Source organism: Copadichromis virginalis, linkage group LG18, assembly GCF_057382275.1.
Source record: "Copadichromis virginalis isolate Kocher_CV1m ecotype Utaka linkage group LG18, C_Virginalis_male_GT1.1, whole genome shotgun sequence".
Taxonomy (NCBI): domain Eukaryota; kingdom Metazoa; phylum Chordata; class Actinopteri; order Cichliformes; family Cichlidae; genus Copadichromis; species Copadichromis virginalis.
Genome location: NC_140635.1, coordinates 24,327,815 through 24,349,239, shown reverse-complemented (window position 1 = coordinate 24,349,239; position 21,425 = coordinate 24,327,815). Strand labels below are relative to the sequence as shown.

The 21,425-nt window shown below is 38.2% G+C and overlaps 1 protein-coding gene across 1 annotated transcript in view; it reads right to left on the bottom strand.

Annotated features, from left to right (window-relative positions):
* clstn2a (calsyntenin 2a) overlaps positions 1–21,425 on the bottom strand; it is a 158,948-nt gene that overhangs the window by 48,035 nt on the left and 89,488 nt on the right. The window contains exons 3-5 of the mRNA XM_085438434.1: positions 3,937–4,132; positions 1,774–1,885; positions 1,526–1,622 (exon numbers count right to left, since the gene is read on the bottom strand). Coding sequence (XP_085294560.1) covers positions 1,526–1,622; positions 1,774–1,885; positions 3,937–4,132 — 405 coding nt within the window. The remainder of the gene's footprint in view (positions 1–1,525; positions 1,623–1,773; positions 1,886–3,936; positions 4,133–21,425) is intronic.

Sequence of the window (21,425 nt, the reverse complement as noted above, 5' to 3'; positions counted from 1 at the left end):
ATTAAAGAACAATTTCTCCACTTCCCAGAGCTGGAAGGATTGAAATACACAATTCTATCAAGTGACTGTTAGTTTGTGTTTAAAGCAAATAGGTCTTCCTCCTTAACTGTAATGCAATGAGTAGAAGATGTAACACACGCACTGGATAACAAGAAATACACTGTGTGACCTCAAAAAGCTTTAGAGCACAAAATACTTATGCAAGAACTGGAATGAGACAATCAGCTTATGTTTATATTGTTACCTAGATGAATGATATCAGTATAGATGTATAAATAATGCTGACTATGATTTAGTGACGGTTACTTGTGAGGTTCCACAGGGTTCTGTGCTGGGCCCTATGCTGTTTATAGTGTACATAGATGACATATGTAGCATGTCGAAATTGTTAATATTTGCTTTATTTGCTAATGACACAAATTTATATTGCACTGGGGAAAGGTTTGGAACAGCTTTTGAATATAGTAAAAGTGAATTAAACATTCATAAACATCTGAAAGAATTTCACAAGAGTGGCTCACACTACATTTTTGAGTGTGGTAATTCACTTTAAATTATGTCGACAGGCTCACACAAACAATTCCCAAATGTTCAACATAAAAGCCTTAAAAACTAATATTATATAACATTAACAATATCTTTAAAAGTTATATATACACATACTCTGTTGTTCCTTGAAAGTTTCACAATTACCTATTGTGTGAAGGTATGGGGAAACATCACATCACATCAATTCAGTTTATTTGCTACAGAAGAAATGGTAAATGGTAAATGGCCTGTATTTATATAGCGCTTTACTAGTCCCTAAGGACCCCAAAGCGCTTTACATATCCAGTCATCCACCCATTCACACACACATTCACACACTAAATGAAAGCTAAATGAATTATAAATAGATCAGATTATTATAAACCAACCAAAAGACTGTTTATTAAATTGCATGCTTTAATATTTTATGACTTAGTTGATCTCTGCACTGCACTGATAATGTACAAAGCACAAAATAATCTCTTTCCAGGACGTATTCAGAGGCTGTTTCAAAGGTATGTTTAAAAAAGCAAGGTCAAGATCAATATTTTAAAAAAGATGTATATCTGTAAAAAGCGTTGAGTGATTGTGATAGGGAATTAAAAATCTGTGTGTTTAAAACTCAGGTCATAAACACATATAACAGTGAGGTATGATTATCACTGTTTATGAAATATTAGTCTTTCTACTTGTTTAATGCTTTTTCTTGATTTATTATGTTCTTTGGGATGTTTCTGGTGATATTTACTGCAGCTAGAAAACAGCAGGTGTGAGTACCTAAAGCTTCAGCCTGAACCTATTCGGTCAATTCTTTATGTTCTTACCATTTAATTAAATCCTTTATCATCAAAACATTTTTTTTTTTTATCATTTTTTGTTTTTGACTTAAAAGAAATGTTAATAATGACCAATTTTTATTTTTATTTTTTATGTGATTGCTCCTAATCATATCACTTTCCAGCCAGACAATAAGCCACGCATGTACAAAAACACTTACCATTGCGGTCTATGGCAAATGGCGTCCCGGCAGTCACAATTTCATAGTTGCAGATCTGGCTGTACTGTGGTGAACAGTCCTGGTCCCAGGCTTCCACCTTTAACAACCAACATACACTTTAATCCAACACAAACACAACTAATAACATTGTTGCTGTGTACGCTTCTTGTGGCATTGTTAGACCATATTCATTTATCTGACATACTGATTTTAACAATAAAGCAATGATAAAAACAGAAAACTGATACCTGCAAAATGCTGTCATAGATCTTTCCTTCTGTTATTGATGCCTTGTACAGAGACTCCCGAAAGATTGGGGAGAACTCATTGACATCATCCACCTGGATGTGAACTACAGCTCTGGATGTAAGAAAAAGTAGAAGACAGAAGATGCTGGTATGAGGGATTACACACTAGGTAAAATATGTAATTAATGTGGAGCTGAAATGGGTAAATAGGAAGACTAAGGCTAGGGAAAAAGCACAGATTCATCCCCTGAATGTTTTGCAAAGCTGGGTTGTTGTTGTTTAAGCTTCAAATTTTTCTCGCACCTGCTTTTCCTCTCCCTACATTCAACTCTGAATTCACAATATCATCAGCTGGAAGGTTAACGCAGCTCTCAGATAACATTTGTGCACTAAAGTATATAAATGAAGCAATAACGCAGATGTATCATGAAGTTTTCTTCACCGGTGACCTTTGCTGCCAGCAACTCCCACCGTATCTGAGCAAGCACATCTGGCTAATTAATGACATTAGCTTAATGAGGCCTATTTAGAATGTCACGCCATGATAATGTGACACACACAGACACACACAGGGTACAGTCCGTGTCATTCATCTCCCACTAAAGAAATTCATCACAGATCCCTGAGCTGATAAATTTCTCTGCATTTCTCGCTCTTCTCCCATAAGCGGTGTCTTATTTTAGCTGCTTGGTGCTTCTGACTGGAGAACCAGAGGGTTTGATTTGCTGCTGTCCATGCCAGTCTGCCTGTCTGTCAATCTAATTCACATAGCACCGCTACACAGTTTACAGACAGACATTATATTGACAAAGCATTAGGAGGACATATCTTCAGACATATCTGCAACAGCTGTGACTGCTAGAGTATAAAGGACTGAGAGACAATAACAACAGAAGAAAGGAACTAGGAGAAGAAAGACTCAATCTCATTATCACAGTTATTCTTTTTTGTAACTCACAGTGTAATTTATGAAGGAATTTATAAACAAAGCTAAACCTACATTCAAATGAATGCAAAGCCACAGACATTGCATAAACACAGTACTGTGGCAAAGTACTGAGTCACCCCTCATTTTATTTTAAATATTTCGTTTCCAAGGAGCCAGACTTGCTCGCAACATTTAAAAGTGGTCTTAAGTTTTTCAAAGTTTCTCGACATACTTTGGCTACTTTTTTACAGTTATCAGTCCAGACCTTTTTTTGGTCCATTTTTAGAGGAATGTAAATTTTAAACTGTATAAATGATTTTAAAATTTCTTTAGTTGAATCTATAAAAAATGACACAGGCATAAAATATTATTTTTTGCACTAGCAAGGTCATTCCCAAAGAGCTATAAGCAATAAGCAGTCTGGAAAGCATCTGATTGTCAACGGCTTCATTTTTTAACATGACAACGATCCCAGACACTCTGAACAGAACAAAAGGCAGCCAACATCCAAGGAAGAGCTTTGACTGTCCTTCAAGAAGCCTGGAGAATTATTACTAAAAGTTATTTTAAGAAATTGCAAGAAGGTTTCCCTAAGAGAGTTCATGCTGCGTCGAAAGATGGTTACCAAATACTGACTTTCAAACTTATTAAGTTTGTACAAACTCTGTTTTTAGTCCTATATGCACTTATTTCCCATTACTACCACCATTGTTATCATTATTGTTATTATTATTATTGTTACCACCTAAGAAATATAAAGAAATCAGGGGTGGCTCAAAACATTTGCACAGTTTGCATTTATGACAACGACTTTGCTGGAGATGTTTTTCTGTTTTTTAAACACTGGCATTGTTTTGTTGTGTTTGCTTCCCAGAAGTTAATGTGACTCACTTGAGCAGCTGCCTTTGTAACTCTGACATGTATATTTTGAAGATAAAGTCTATTATTTGTAAGACGTTGTTTTGTCCACCCCCTATAAATCAGCTATAGTTGCAGCTACACAAATGAGTCACACTGAGATAAATAATAGCAGGCAGCGCCGTATGTGACAGTTTTAATACTACATTTTCATAAGAGAGTTTTCAGAAAATATACAGAATTTCACAAAAGCACAAATAAACAAACACTTCCTGAAATGTTTGGCGCACTATAAAAAAGAATCTTTAACATAATGACGTTTTATTGATTAAAGCTAAATCGAATGCAGACACATGAACAGTCGCAGCTTGTCTTACTTGTGGGATTTCTTCCAGTTTGCACCACTTGGGCCGGCCCCACAGTCATAGGCCTGGATAATAAAGGTGTACTCTTTCTGGCTCTCACAGTCCACAGGGCTACTGGCTCTCAGCACTCCTTCTCCTGATGTGCGATTCAACACCACGGCCTCAAATGGAGCATCATCGCCATTGATCTTAAAGGCACAAATCTCCCCTAAGAGGAACAGAAATGAGGAAATGTTACATTTAAAAGGATTACACAGTCAGAAGTAGTGAGTATTTGTTTTGTTTTTGTTTTTTGAAGTGCAAAGACACTGATTTTTAGATAGTTTCGAGTAGGAGCTAGGTGGCTAATAAAAACCTTCTTTTTGATCTTTCTTTTTAAAAAATAGACACAAAGATGAAGAAGACAAAGGCAACACAGAGTCAACATCTGCGCAGCATGTGGTTCATCAGTGGACAGACACTGATGGGTACTTAACATGAAAGCAGTCAGCACAACTATCAGACCTACAAGCAATTTAAGTCCACATTATGTGAATAAACAACAACAAAAAAAGAAAGCTTTGGGAAATATTTCTTCTCTCCTCATTCATTTAATTTTCTTTCATGACACTGTTGGTAAAAATCTTATTATTTTGCTTTGTTTGTTTGTTTGTTTTTTTTCCTCCCAGCCATTTTCTCAAACACAGCAGTAGCCACCCAACAGCTCAGATAGTTAAAGATGAATCAAACTGCGGGTAATGAAGCAAAACTAACAATAGACACTGCTGGCATTTTTCTTTACAGATTGGCTATCACTTCACATTTCAGTCCATTTCTGGACACAGGAATCTTTGTCAGCATGAGCAGCTCACAAAATCACACTGCGGAGCTCCCGGGGTGTAGTTAAGAGAAAAAATAATTTCTGATTTGTGTCGAGCTGCGCCACCTCAACAAAGGAGTGAATTTGTCCTGTCTGCAAAGTGTTTACACCACACTCTGGCAGTGTATTGTGTTGTGTGTTTGTGACTCTAGACTCGTCTGCGGCATTCATCCCCCGGCACAAGTGTTCATTTCAGGGATTTGGGAAATCTTTTTTGCAGAGGCAATGAAAAGCTGGTGTGCTCTGACCCTGTGCTGGCTGATATCTCAGAACAGAGCGGGACATAGAGGAAATGCCACTAACAAACACAAAGACAAAGCTCCCTGTCATCGCTGGCTTCTCTCCACTTTAGCTCCTCTCCACTCTCATGCACACAGATCCTTTTAACCTGATTCAACTTTGCAAATCTGCTTTAGGGTGAAGCCAAACATAGTTCTCTTCAAAGTTTGATCCCTTATGAATTTTCAAGATGCCCAGCCCCTGAATTGTCCTCCTTTTAAATTTTGTAGAAATGACAAGTTTCTCAATATCACAGTGGGACACAATTTGCATTTGTAGAAAGACAATATTTGAAAAAGGGAAATAAGCATGCCGGTACATGCACAGACAGGCCTATAGTCTCAGATATGCCCAGATAGGGTGATTTTAATACAGTGCTGACTTAGTGGTAGAAGAAGGAAAAGGTACTTCCACTTAACAGCTTGGAGGTTGGATAGAAATACATTTTTCGCTCCATCTGTTTTGACCAATGCGTTTTTTTGGATTACATTTTAAACGAGAACCAAACAGAGCTTTATAACGAAGCAAGGAAAGAACGAGAGCGCGAGATCGAGGGAAGAGGAGGAATAAGATGTGTCAATGTATATGTTAATGATAATAACAGAGATTTCAAGCAGATTCCTACTTTCTCTGCAAGTACTTTGCGCACACACACACACACACACCCATCCATGCAAGCCTAATAATGTGCATGCATATATAGATTTTCTTTCCCGCCACTTAGTTTGTTCCTCATCAGCAGAGGGAATGCTATAATTTCAACCTTCTGCCGTGCATGGATGAAATGAAGCCCAATCTTTTGGCGTGCACACCATGAGCGAAAAAGGGTCGGTTTTCAAAGTAAATATCCAAATGCATAGATTTTTGCTTCAGGGAGCTGGCCCGTCGCCACGGAAGAGAGGAAAATTCAAGAGTCAGCAAAAAATGGCTCGATAATAACAATCATCTAAAATAGATGGTACTCCACTGCATGCTTCAGTGGCATAAACTGCATCGACACAAAATGTCAAGCTGTCGGGGAACATGTATTTCTTGGGATGTTAAATTGCCAAAATAATGGAAAGGGACAGTAAGGATACATTTAATGAGAAAATGATTCCCTGCAAGCTAACACGTTGTCACAAGGAGCCAAAACAAATTTGCGCATTCCCGCTGCAAATTGCATGACTTGACAGAGCATTTCATTTCTTTTAACTTTCATTTCTATATTTTGGACTGCTCACACTTTCTGTTCAATCTTTATTTTAACCACATCAAACGCAGCTTGTTTAAAAGAAGAATTTAACTTTAGGTCCAAATGGCTAAATCAGCTCTTTCTGCTCCTCCTCCCAGATAGCCATCACTGTATCATCTCAATGGCCCATCATAAAACTTGCTTGACCTAAAAAGTTTTTCCAGAATGTATTTTTGAATCTTTTTGAATGTCTTATAGTCTCTACTTCCTCCACTTCATGTACTGAGTTTGCAAAAGTTTCTAAATTGAATTTGTGCACTAAATGTTTTGCAGATAAGTCTGTTTGTTGCATAGTTTTCTGATTATCACTTGTAAAGTGATAATGTGATAGTCTATATGATAACTAAACACTGCTAAACAAAGTTCCTCTGTGTATGTGTGTGTGTGTGTGTGTGTGCCACAGATATAGACTTACCGAGAAACTTTGTGTATTTGTTTGAGCCTTTATTCATAAGAAAAGTTGAGAGAGATAGCAGGGGAATCAGATATAACAAATGGTTCAACTGACTGAGATTCGTTTACAGACTGTTGTGTTGTCGGCTGCTCCCTTTAGGGGTCACCACAGTAGATCATCTGCCTCCACTTCACTCTATCCCTAGCATCCTCCTCTGTCACATTAACCCTCGGCCCCTGCATCATTCCCTACATCTATGAACCTCCTCTGAGGTCTTCCTCTTTGCCTACAGCCTGGACTCTGCATCCTTTGTGCAGTATATCCACTATCCCTCCTCTGCACATGTCCAAACCATCTCACCCATGCCTCTCTAGCTTTTTCTCCAACCCGCTCAACCTGAGCTCTCCCTCTGATGTGCTCATTACTAATCTTGTCCCTTCTCGTCGCTGCTAATGAAAATCTTCATATCTTCAGCTCTGTCACCTCCAGTCTTTTTGTCAGTGCCACTATTTGCAAACCATACATCACAAAAGGTCTGTATTAAAAAAACATGTTACACCACTCCTTAAAAACTAGGAATTAGAGACAGTGCCACTTAATAGAAAACAAAATCCAGATTAATGAAACAAGAACTCTTGAGCGCCTAAAAAGAAGGCAGCTGAACTTTGGATTATCCCCTAAAATATCTAGGTTTCTCCATCAGTTGTTTAACCCTCTCAGGCTTAAATTAAACTTTTTGTTGCTAATGCACAACCAAGTCCTGCAGTGGTACTTCTGAGTAAAAAAAACTCATAAAATATGTATGTGGGGTAATCAGGTTGTTAGTTTTTAACTGTTGCAAATCGGCAACGCCTGCCTCAAGAGGGTTAAGAATTGAAGATCTAAAACCTTTCTTCTTTGCCTTCTTTTCAACCACTCACCATGAACTGGATGATTGATAACCCACATGGATGTTAATGAAACGAGAAGATTAGGTGCTATAAAAGCACTCACAGGTTTTACCGGACTCCTCTGTTATGACCCCGTGGCTCATAATGGCTCTGCTTAATTAAAACAGCACTGTGAAAATAACAGGGTTAGGGTTAGGGAGAAAAAAGCTTTTTGAAGTTTTTGTTTTTATTTTTTTTTAACGGTTTTTTAAAAGTCAGCAAACTTTTTTTAGTGTTTTTTTAAGAAATCAGATGTGATTGGTGACTGCATACATGCAGCTAAATGACAGTTCGTTTTGATACATTAATTAATTAACGGGGCTTCAAAACTTAAGCAACAGTGGAACAGTTGTAACATGTCAGATGTGAATGACTTACTACAGAAGTGACTGTTACTAAGTACTTTAAATACACGCAGCAATCAGGATCTACGAACACTGATGCTTAAACGTGAAATCTACAGCAAAACATTCAAGAAATGCAATTTAAATTTCTTTCTTCTCTTCCTTTTCATGTCATTTTTCATTTCAGAAAATAAATAATAGACAATAAACAAGTAAAAAACAACAATTACCCTTTATACATAAAGGGTTATCTAATCACAAAGTGACGATGTTATTTCATAATAACATTAATTTCAAGTAAATCAAATTTTGATGTATTTCTTACTGAACACATTTTTTAAGTAAAACATTTAAGTGTAATAAAAGTGCTGCATAACTTCAGATCATCTCTGGCATTATTCCCTAAAATTATCCCAGTAACAGAAATACAGTGTTTTTTTCATTATTTATTATCATAGGTTTTTGAAAAAGAAATACTCCTCTTAATTCATAATTGCTTGTTCTCAGCTGGAACAAATCCTGGACACCTGGAGGTAACTGATGGCTTTGTACTTAATACATAATCAGCATAATTTTAAATCTTTTAATTCAGCAAATTTCTACGTATTCAGCAGTTTGGTTTAGTGGCATCATAATAGTTTGTTCTGCACACTCTTCTGCTTTTTTTTTTGCAATACAATATTGAGTTGGTGATCGTTTTATATGCATTTCCATATACCTTCAAACCATAGGTCATAGGTTTCATCTGGAAGCTTGTAGAAAATTCCCATTCTGACACCCAAAGACAGCACGGAAACATTGGTCACCTCTGTTGAAAACATCTTTAGGTTCATAACGCAATGCACACAGGATTATGAAAAATTCAAGTAGTGACTTCTAAAGTACTGAAAGCCTTATATGAACCCACTTTCTCAGTCAAGCCTCAACAGAGAAACAGAAATTTCAATCATGTTAATTCCTATTCTTAATCAAATACTGTTGTGACTCCATCTGGTGTGTCTGTGCACATTTGTCTGACTCTGTGCAGAGCGGGAAACACAAAAGCTTTACTGTGACAGTGTGTGTGTGTGTGTATGTGTGGTAGGAAGCTGTAAGACCCTGATTAAAGAGGGTTTCTAAGCAGAGTATCAGGCGGTTTTAAGCCTCGATTCCTTCACTCTCTTGCCTTCAGCACTGATCTCACGGTCACCCTTGCCCCTCAAGTTTAATTAATGGATGGATTACACTTTATCCCACTACTGGCCCACAGATAAACTCTAACACTACACTCAGTCAGACCTGTGTGTGTAACTGAGTAGTGTTACAGTCCTCACGCCTCCTTATGCACCCAATGTTCTGCAAATATTCTATGAATTAAGTACAAACATGCTGCCCAATATGCACAGTGTGCGCCACAAAACACCCACTGAATAAAATCAGAAATCATTTTGAATGCTTTATTCAGTGTCAGATTTTAATGGGACTTGGTTTTTCCTTCGCTATGAGGGTTTTTTTTTCTCATGCAGAAAGATAAGAGCTTGAGCTGTGTGCCTTTGGTCAGGTATCCGGTAGCAGTTTGCAAATAATAGAAATGCACTGAGAAAAGGGGATTTATGTTTAATTAGGAACTTCGTAGCCTGCAGTCTAGCAAGGTCACCGGATCCTTGGTAACTGGTTGGATTTTTACAACATTTGTGAATTTCATTGTAGTTATAAATTAGTTTATGAAGACAGAGCTTGCTCTGAATCACACATGGATGATTGTATAGTGACTGAGCAAACAATGTGCTATAAGTCTTCTGTCACCATAAGCTGTGAACTGTTTAAGATGTTCCAACTAGTTTGCCAGCTTCAGACTTAACAACTGTACTTTTAAGGACATTATTTTAACCACTAATGCTCCATCTGTACTCAGCAATTCAAAGCTATACAGTCTAATGCAGTCCAGTAAATACTAGATGAGACAGAGCTCTGTATCTACACACACACATTAGTTTTATTGGAAATACATATCGAAGAGATTCAATATAGATGCAGTAGTTGAACATTATAAAGAGCTCTCCTCTCCAGCTACTTTTATTTTACTGTTGTTGTTTTGAGAGAGTAGGATTGGAAGAGCAAAATGCAAAAGAGAGAAAGAGGATGATGAAGGTTCATGGCCTTATAATAAGCCTTTCCCTGCTGGCATTAAGAGGATTGTCTCCGAAGGTTTCGGTGAAGACACAGAGAGGACACCGAGCACCTGACAGTGGATGGGAGGCGATGTTATCAATATTAGTAGTGGTTCTTTTGTCACTGCATTTTATAGAGATTTTTAGGTCCTCAGTTCAAGCTTTATTCCACTACTTCAGACTAAAAGACCACACTGCTAGAAGAAAGGCTTACTAATTAGAAAGTAACCAAGGCTTGTTAAGTAAGCTTAGTATTCGATTCACAAGCCTCCATTGGTTGGTATAGTGAATGAAAGCATCTCTTTACATATACTGCAAACAAGGACAATTGGGAAAATAAATCAAGAAGAGTTCTTACCTCTTTAAAACTGAGCTAAAATTACTTCTGAAATGTCTTCTAATGCAAACGCACCAGAATCGATTTTCTCATCTCACTCTCCTCCAGAAAATTCTGCAATAAATAGTCCCACTTTGAGGAGATAACAATCTCAATGCTATAAATTCTTTAGAGCCTGTTTGGCACGCTGAAATGCAGTAAAAAGCTCGGTATTCACACAATGTGCAGTTTGTCTCTGTGTATGGGTGAATCTATTTGCCACTTTAACTCCAAGTCAGTTAAAGAAAGACATGCAGGAGTAATTCATCAGAGTCTCCTTTAGATAGCCGGCCACTTCCTAATTGCATTTGGGAGATTGTCGCACCATCCACTTGACCTCAGGGTGACAAAGTAAAAGCTTACACAAATGGGACGCACACACGCAAATGCACAAGCACACACACATTTAGGTTATCTATTCACCCAGGACTGCTGATGCCTTAGACAACACAATATAGGAATGGGGAGAATTCATTATCAAAGACAATACACATTCATTCTGCTAGGGGCTTTGGAGGTCTGTGATGCAATTAGTGTTTATTGGAAACTGAAGTTGTGGGATTGGAATTCACCAGATGAACTGTTGCTGTCAGTGAAGATGCAGCTGTGACTTTAATGCTGAAGAGGAGAGCATTTTGGCCTAAGTGCCTAAAACCATTAACCGCTGAATGAGGCACAGTCTCAAACACCTGGATAACGGTGATAGAAAGATGATAGTTTGAGTACTATATGCTTCAGCCGCGTGCTTTTACAGCAAACTTGTTCAGTAAAGATGGGTAGATAAAAAAAAAGTTGAATTACATCAATAGCATAAGAATAGAAGAGGTCAGAGAAGTGGATTAAAAAGTGAGGCAGAGCGGGCAGAGACCCTGTAGGGGAGATGGAGGCGGGAGGAAGTATACAGAGAAATACCAGTGTGTGAGATAACTAAAGCAGGTATAAATAACACTACCAACCTCTTGAGTATCTCATCATGGTTCTACTCCTCCTCCTCCTCGCCACCTTCTCCTCCCCATGCTTCATCTCCCTTCCGTTGCAGTAGCTTTCACAGCGGTAAGCAGTTATTTAGCTCTTAACATCAGCACTCAGATGCACCACTCAGCCTTGCCCTCCTTCACCCCTGACACACCTCACACACACTCATGTGTCTACACTCTCACTCACCCTCATCACCTCCTCCTCTGCACCTCAGTCAGCTGCTGTTTAATATAGGTCACCAGCTAACAATTTAATAGCTTCCTGCTCTTTCACTGATCACACACGCAGCAGCTTATATTTAAACACGCTCCTGGCCAGGATCATGCTGCTTTACAGTCATAATAATATATGACATTTTTTTAAGATCACTTATCAATTTCAGGGTTACAGGGGCATTGGAGTCTATCCCAGCTGTCACAGGGCATCCCTCTTCACGTTGTTTGTCTCTGGGTTGGAACACAAAAACAGTGCAACACCGATCAATTTAAACCATAAATCCATTCAGATTCTCTCTTTTTCTATCCTAACACTTTCAAAAGGCTCCAATTAAGCCTCACTAGACAGGTTTACAACTTAAAAAGCACTCATGTCAACTCTCAAGATTTTCTTTGAAAGCTTTGATAAATTAAACCTAAATTGTTGGTCAAAGGTAGAAAAATGCATATTTTTATGTCAGCCAAATTTATTTTAGTTAAACAGATCTATTCTGAATTAGGACTGACAGAAACAACAGTTGCGCATCTACAGCTTTGCAAGCTTAAAGAGTTATGGATGAAATCTAGTCATGTGAAAAAAAATAAGGTTTGCATGTAGTACTGTTAAGACTTAAGTGCCACCTCCATCATTGTAGAAACACCTGTAGCAACAATGCTTTAATGAATTGTGTGAAACGATCAATCTCTCACATTGTTGTGAAGGAATTTTGGCCCACTGTTCTTCAGTCAATTGAGGTTTTCGGGCATTCATTAATGCAGAGCTCTCTTAAGGACAGACGGCATCACATCTTCCTGGCCGACTTAATCACCGAAAGGTGTCCAGGCAATGCGGCTATAAAACAAGCCCAAATCATCATCGCTCCATCGCCAAGTTTGAGAGTTGGTGTGAGGTTCTTGTGCTTGTTGGGCTTCTTCAAACATGGTGCTATCCATTATGGTCAAACAGCTCCACTTCGGTCTCATCTGTCGGACGTGCCTGACTTTAAGGTGAATTTGTTTGGACGTCCACTCCTGGGAGGACTGCGGCATTGTGCTAACACACACCTGACCAGTTCATCAAACTGTGAAAAATTCTGCTATTACAGCGGTGCTCACACTTGCTGACGATCAATTAATCAAGTGTAACGGATTAACAGCACCTGGCTGTGCTTACCCTCTTAATGGCTTTGGAAGCAATAAGGGTGTATTTGATTCTTCACAGGACTATGTAGGCATCACAAAACCTGCTGCAACTCACCCTGATGAGGCTATATCTGTACCAAAATTCACTGCTACCCATTCAATATTTGCTAAGACATTTCAAATGTCAGTAGTAGCAGAGACAGTGAGTCAGCCTCTGGCTGAATATGATGCATTAATTGACAGACAGAAACTCGACTGACCAACATCCGAATAGGCAGGTCCATGTTGCTATCGTATGTCAAATCATTCAAGCATTTTCTTCCCCTTATATTAGAAGCAGATAAAAGTAATATCTTCTTTTTCTGTTTTATAATTATAAAAGATTATTATAAATCTGCAGGAGACAGGAAACACTCTCATTAAAAAGAACCAATTCCCCGAAGCCTACCTGCTCTCCTATTAACCTTTTTGTACTGAACATCATCTGTTCATTATCTTTTCAACCAAATCACACCTCTTATGAGTGACGTTCAAATCACTGTGCTTCTGTTTCTTTGTGCATTTTTTGACACCCTTCTGCTGGGCTGCAGGCAGGCTAGTTGTGAGATAATTACAGATTTCCAGGTACAGCAGGGAGTTTCCATAAGCCTCTGAGCTGTAAATGTCACTGTGGCTCTGACTATGACCTCCGTCAGCTCAGCGGCACACTGAGAAGAGAAGGACATGGCTCAGTAGCTTAGACACACTGACACAGATGCTCTCACAAACCTCCTATCATAAACGGATTTCATGACTGTTAAATCACATTTTCATCATCTCTGTGACTCTGTCACACTAAAAGCATGTATCGGAAAAGTTTAATTACGTGCTCCATACAGTCACCCTCAGTATTCAAACAGCTGACTTTGTTCAATAAATGCATGTTTGACATAATTTATTTATTCAGAGGTCACATGCTACTCAGTGGCCAGGGCCTATGTTAGATCTGTAACTATTAAAGCTAAAAGACAGAGAAATTTAGGAACAAGAATTCCTTCTGCTACTTGCCAACCTTTTCCAGTCTAAATGCTGGACACTTTGATTCACTTTGATCCCTGCTATTCATTGGACGTCAGTCTAGCTCAAGTTGAGGCAAGTTGTATAAAGAGCTTTGAGTGCTCAGAGTAAAGCACTATATAAGAACCAGAACATTGGTACACATGACACAAATCCATGGTACATGCAATAATTTGTGCTTGTCTGCTGCAGCTAATAATTAACTTTTCTCTGGCCTTTGTGCTATCATCTTTCTTAAATGTAAGACAAGTGCATAACTGTCAAAGCCAGTTTAAAAACTGAACTGATGTTGAGATCCAGGAACTCTCAAAATAAGGCCTGCTCTCTCACTAAAAAGATAAAGATGCACTGTAAAACCCCAGGCAGCCTGCGCTGTTATTTACAGAAGTTTAAGACTGGTGACTTCTCCAGGTTGTGCCCTGCCTTCACTATTTGGTTGAGGTAGGCTCCAGCCTCTAATCCTGAACTAGATGGATTCAATTCAATTCAATTCAATTTTATTTATATAGCGCCAAATCACAACAAAAGTCGCCTCAAGGCGCTTCATAGATACAGAGAAAAACCCAACAATCATATGACCCCCTATGAGCAAGCACTTTGGCGACAGTGGGAAGGAAAAACTCCCTTTTAACAGGAAGAAACCTCCGGCAGAACCAGGCTCAGGGAGGGGCGGGGTCATCTGCTGCGACCGGTTGGGGTGAGAGAAGGAAGACAGGATGAAAGACATGCTGTGGAATTCATTCATTTAAAGGCTCTTTCTACCACTGGCAGGTCCATTATTAACCATCCTTTGAATTGTGGTTTTTATCTTCACTACAAATAAAGGCTTATCTTTTTTACTAGATGTTTGTTTTGTTTTTTAAAACATTTTTGGGGGCATTTTTACATTTAGTGGATAGTGGAGTGGTAAAGATATACAGAAAAGTGGGGAGGGATGAAGGGAAAGAAACCCAGCAAAAGGTTGCAGGTCAGACTTAAACTCGTGTGGTCATCTGCAAAACCCACTGAGCTATCAGATAGCGTACACTTATGTTCTGTTTCCTGTTTACTATCCAAATGCCTGTAGAGCTGCTGAATCTGAACACAGTTTTACACAAACAGAAGGTTTTACTCGTCGGCTTTTGCAATCTGTGAACAGACTGCACCATGGAAAACAAAGCAGATAGATTTATCCATTTCATTTGTTTCTCTGTTTAATCTCCCCAGGCACTCTGTCTTCCTCCTATTTGGTGCGAACAGATACATAATCATTTTACACATTATGTTATAGATGTTTAACTATAGAACGCGTTAAAGCAAACATAACATCAATGAAATCTGACAGGTGCCAATTGAGATCCACAGGAGACCTTTTGCATGCTAATACACACTTATTAAAATGACATCACTGAACCATCAGTCAGGCGGGCCAGCAGGGGGGTCGCCTGTGGGGCGAGACTGCACGTAGCATTCATCAGGACGGTAAATTCAGAGAAAACATCTCAAGAGAAGGTAATGAGCAGTGTAGTTCTGATATGCTGCAGAGGTTAAGATAACCTAATCTGTCAACTTTCATTGATCTCTGCATGCTGCGTATGTTAGTCGTAAAAGACAGCAGGCAATAGCTCATGCATGCGCTGCTGTCATGTTTGATCATTTGGCAGTTCCTCAGCTGAAGTAAATGTAAAAGTGTCTTTTTGTTTTTAGAGAGAACAGCTCCATTCATTTATACAGCCATGAATCACAGTGTGAAACTGGAACAGCAGTAACAATAGATTTGAGTTTTTCATAACTGTCATATCTGTTTTGTCTATTGTGAATACTGTAACAGCATTTAATTAGCTAGACAGAAACACAATTTTCTTTTAAAGGAAAATATTGCATACGCACAAAGCACATAAACGCACATCCTGCTTGTGGAACAGAGTTTGATCGGTGGCGTGTTAAAAGAGTCAACATCCCAGTTGGTTTACTTTGTTCTCTGCGACTGTTGAATAAGTGTTTTTTACATAACATTTTAATCATGATGTAAAGCATTAGCATAGAAAATACTATCAATTCCATATGATAGACTAGCATTTAATAGTTTAGTAGCTTGAACAGTTTGTTACTTTGTTATAGATAGACAGATAGATGTAGAAATAGAAGGATATAGATAGATATAGATACAGAGATATGACTTCCATCCATATTTTGCCGTTGAATGACTACCCACTAACACATTTAGTGATGTCTCACTAATTAGATTTTGTATGAAATTTCGTCCATTATGCCAAAATCATCATATATAACACCCAACGCGCACGCACTGCGAGTTGACAGATTCATCACCTCACAGCGACAGCCCCACTCGTGATAGTTAAATGACAAGAAAAGGTCAGCAAAAGGTCTTAGAAGGGCAGGAACGGGTTGATATTAGATTGTCTTCATCCTTTTGTGCCATGGGAGGAGGAGGAACCTCCTTATTCCCATCCGTCCTCTTTTTTCATTTTGGCTTTATCCTCCCTCTCACAATTAGCAGAGACAAAGAAATCCTCAGGGGTGTAACATTAGATAAAACCTGAGAATGAATACTAATAACCTTACTGGAAATGATAAATTAGTTCAGCAGCTGCTCAGCAGAGCTCCAGGTGGTTTTAACAGTATTAGCACATGAGGGTGCTCAGCTTTAGTTTTTCAGAGTACTTTTGGAGATATTAGTTTGCTGAAAGACTGCAACAACCTAAATCTTGCTGGAAGTGAGCTATCTTTATTTAATGTAAGTAAATGAGCATAAGCATCTCTGTTAAAAATAAAATGAAAACAAATCGGTGATTCGTGCGTTTATCTTTTCATTGAGATTTTCCTGAAAGTGTACACTTAAAGGGAAGCTGATCTGCATTTACCTTGAGTGAATATACGACATGGACAAAAGTACAGGGCAACCAAAAAGAGCTGCTCAGCCACGGAAACCCACACCATGAAGCTCCTGGTTTGGAGCCCTGCAGTCACTGAGTCAGCAGAGTGTTGCTTTTACTCACCTCAGCGATCCTACTCTGTAACTTTACGTGGTCTGTGAAAATTTAATTGTAAAATTGTTATGAGAAACATCCTTCGAGGAGCAACTTTTTCCTTTCTTACTTTGAGTACAATTCAGAGTCTGTACTTTTTCACTTTTACTTGGGTAAAAAAAAGTTGCTTCAGTACTTTTACTGGAGTATTTTTTAACCCAGGTGTCTGTACTTCTGCTTACGTAAAGAAAGTCTGTACTTTTGCCACATTTGGTAACAAATTACTTTCTTTGGCAAGTGATTAAGTAAAATGCTGCATTATGTAATACGGTACTTTTTAAAAATAATAATAAGAACACTGTGTCTTATTATTATTCTTTAATTGGTCTGTTTAGAATTTAAACTGAAACAGCAGTCACAAATCATTATTATTCGATACTCATACAGACCTTTGGTGCTTTTCAATTTCTTCATTCTGTTTTTAGTGGTGAGTCGAAACAAATTCCATCGAGGATTCAAATTCTGGCGAGTGTAAAGTTATGTGAAGGAGATGTAAAATGAAAATGACCATAATATAGAGGAAAATCCAAAGAACTGGGATTTATTAAAAAATCTTTCTGAAAAACATGTTAATAAATGCTGTATGTGTGATAATGTTTGTGCATCTCCTGACCCTATCTCGTCCCATTGAGAAAGTCATAGACAAAATACAGCCATATATGCATGCACTAAGATCATGTTAGTGAGAAAATGTCAATAATCACTCCAAAATATTTGCTTCATGAGCACGTCATAACATCAATACATACACAAACTACCTGGCATTAATTCAGTGGCCAAGTGACATTGCCAAAGGATTTCTGAAATACTTAGCATCTTCATGGAAGGTATTTGGATTTTGCACATTTTTTCAAAGTCATTTCCAACAACAGGGAGGGAAATTGAGTCATTTGCAGGTAGTGCAGAGGTAGGAGAGTAGTTATAAGTATATGTTAGCTGGAACTCTGACTTAGCTTTGTGCAGCACTTGACTGATGGCCGCCGCTGCCCTCATCCATTACTCTGTCACTTGTTTGAAATTGCCTTTCAAACGTTCTGGCACTTCTGGAAAAAGTGGGTTCTCCTCCCTTTTCTCCTAACAGCAGATAGAAGCCATGGTGCCATGCAAAGATGCACAAAAATCGTATTTTACTTGCTCAGCTGTCAGATCCTGTGCGACCACTTCAGAGATGATTTAGCCCTGTGCTGTGGACCGAATGTCAACATGTGTGAAAAACACAATGGGCAAAAATAATTAGCAAGGGTAGTGGGGGGAAAGTGGGCACATTCGTCAACAAAAAAAAGAAAGAAAAGATATTTGAATGACATAACTGCAGTTTTGACTGGATGGGACAAATAACACTGACTCACTTGGTTCAAGTGTGAAATTCTGAATTTTGTTTACAGCTTTCAGTTTATCCATAAGGTAAAAAATACAGTATAAGCTCACAGCAACCAAAGGCAATGCGGCAAGGGCAGTCTCTCCTCTTGTCCTCTGCTCCGTCCCTGTGTGTGGGCTTGGTGGTGACATGACAGCTCATTCCTAGGCACTATTAATGACAGAGCTCCCCTTTTCTAGTGCTGACTATCATCTATCAACCAACGGCCAAAGCAGTCATTGCTCCTTCACTAAATTACAACCCACTGCATGAGACATAAAACTGGATAATGGGCTGAAAATTAGCAAATTACAATCATTACACTGCCATAATTGACCCTTGAGACCTGTGTGCAGAAGTACACATCAGCCTTAAGGTAGTGTGTGTGTGTGTGTGTGTGTGTGTGTGTGTGTGTGTGTGTGTGTGTGTGTGTGTGTGTGTGTGTGTGTGTGTGTGAGGCTCTTAATTAGGAGTATATTGGACCGTGAGGATGGAATCTAATTTAGTGAATAGCAGCAAACCCAAAGCTAACTGGCAGTAAACAGGGAGTCTTAGACTGTTGACACCCTCAAATGATTTTGCTCTACTCTCCGTTAAAAGATTTTAAAACATAAAAACATGAAAGGGAGAATTGTTAGATATAACAATGTACAGGGATAGGACAGCCTGAAAAAGCAAGGCACAAATATATGTATTTGTATATGTATTATTTCTAATATTTCTCTCTTTTTTTTTTTTACAATTACAAAACTCTGGAAATCCAAGAACTTCGGAAAGACTGACTTGTATGATGGTTCTTTATAGCTCTTACATTGCAGCTGAGGTCATGACAAAAGTTGTCAACTGACAGGCTGACAATTTATTAAAGGGACAAATGTTGCTGAGAAATAAGCTCCACTAATTAAACTTGATAACTTTTATTCCTGCAAATGTGAGCTTACTGGATGGATCTGCAGTTAATCTTACTATATGCACTATATATCTTAATATATACACCACAAATCTCGTTCTGTTTGTCTGTCTTTGTGTTTGTTTATTTGTCTGCAATCTCATCCTAGACCTAGACTATGAGGACTTGAACCACCAAACCTGGCACACAGGTACATCCGAGGCCCCTGAAAGTTCTTAACTATTTGAGATATTATAATGACATCACTTAGCAATGGGTTAAAATGTGCCATTCTTAGCATTTGTGCCACTACAACACTTTATAAAAGCATCCTATTGTTTTAATTGCATTACAGTGGCATGTCATTAATAGCCACAAAAGTTGCATTATATGTGGCATATTATAAGCTGTAATGTTGTCTAGCAAGAACCTACCGAAAGGCTAAAAAGACCAATTTTTACCATATATACAACATCTATCACATATATTTTTTTTTAAATCTTTTTTTCATTGTGATTAAGTATGTCTGAATCACGGCTAATTCATGCTGTTCCAACAGCATGAATTAGCCAAACAATAGTGTAGCATTGGCATGTATAAGTTTTATTAAAACATTAAATTAAAATGATTAAAAATGTAATTCAATAAAAATAATAGATGATCTAATAAATCTAATCTAATAAAATGATTAAATGTCAGACTACTTCAGTGAATCTTGTCAGATTCACAAACAACAGAGGATATTTTTTCTGTGGTTCTGTACTCATATATTGTCCTGGATATTGAAGTACTTGTGTTCCTCCATTCTCATCATATATGCTTATGTCATTGTTGTTGTTGTTGTTGTTGTTTTGCACAGGTATCAAATAATGCATTTTTAATCAATTCAAAACACGACACATGATGTTATCACATGATAACATCATGTGTAATATAGGCACAGATTCTCTGTTGATGCTTGTATTTATCCAAGCACTCCAGTTCATACCCATCTTAAACTTAAACTTAGACAGGGGAGAATTTATTTCATATAAATATAAAATTACTTCCATAATTAGTCTTATGTCATTTAGACAAGATGCAAATTCAAGCACTCTGTGCCTGTGTCCCCCAAAATATTCAATTAGCCTATTACATGGACTTTTAATGAAATAGCAGGAGCAGCACTCAGCAAGGTCAACCAAAGAGAGCAAAATATGCGAATTACATTTCTGTGACTACCAGAATAAAACATGGAATTGAACAGCGTCAAATACAGAAGTGGAGTCTAACTGACTTTTAAGACTGATACTGATAGTCAGAGATGGGCAGTAACGCGTTACTGTAATCCAATTACTTTTTTCAGGTAACGAATAAAGTAAGGGATTACTATTGCAAAAACGGTAACTGGCAAATTGTTAAACTTTGGCAATAATGTCAGACCACCAACAAATGAGTCAGACTCTAAGTAGAAGTACATTCAAATATTTCTAATTCAGTAGATTTACACTTGATTTATTATCATAATTTTTAATCATAGAGTTAAGTTTTAGGGAATCAAGTATTTTATATAGTGTTGACTCATTCTGACCATAACCACAGCCTACCAGTTCCTTAAGAGAGTGTTTATATGCAGGTGGTGGTTGGTCTTGTAACAGTACATACAAATATAAACTGTAACAGAAGGATTTCTTTAAAAAATAGGCAACAACATCAACATCTCCAGTTAAAGCGAGTCAACAAATGGCAATTTGTTTTCTCATTATTTCATTCCTTCCGTCTCATATTTATCTTGGTCATTATCCAGATTATTGCAAGAACAGGTGACAGAACAACAGAGGTTTAAGTGGTTTACAACAAAAGAGAGGTGGGATGGCGTTAGGAGGGTGTAGGGGTCATGGATGATGGAGGATAAAGTTAGTCTGACTAATTCTGATATTGTACACAGGTCTAAAAGCCAGATTATCCTATTTTATGGTCGCATGAACAAGGCAAATGGAGTGAGGAAGATATGCAAATTGCTCTCTAATTGGCCTGTCAGGTTTCTGAAGCCCTGTCAAACCACTGTCAGAAAGAGAGAGAGCAGGGGCCAGAGCCAGGGAACACAAAGAATTACTGGATTAGTTTCAGCTGCTATTCACTGCCCATTTCATTAAGCAATTTCAGCTCACACCAGGACCATGGGTCAGTGCTCCATGCTTGAAGAGCAGATTTTTCAGCTGTCATTTTGACAAGAGAGGCAGCACATCTCAACACTGCCTTCCTCCTCCACACATTGCTGGCTCAATGAAAAACACAGATACTGCCAGTA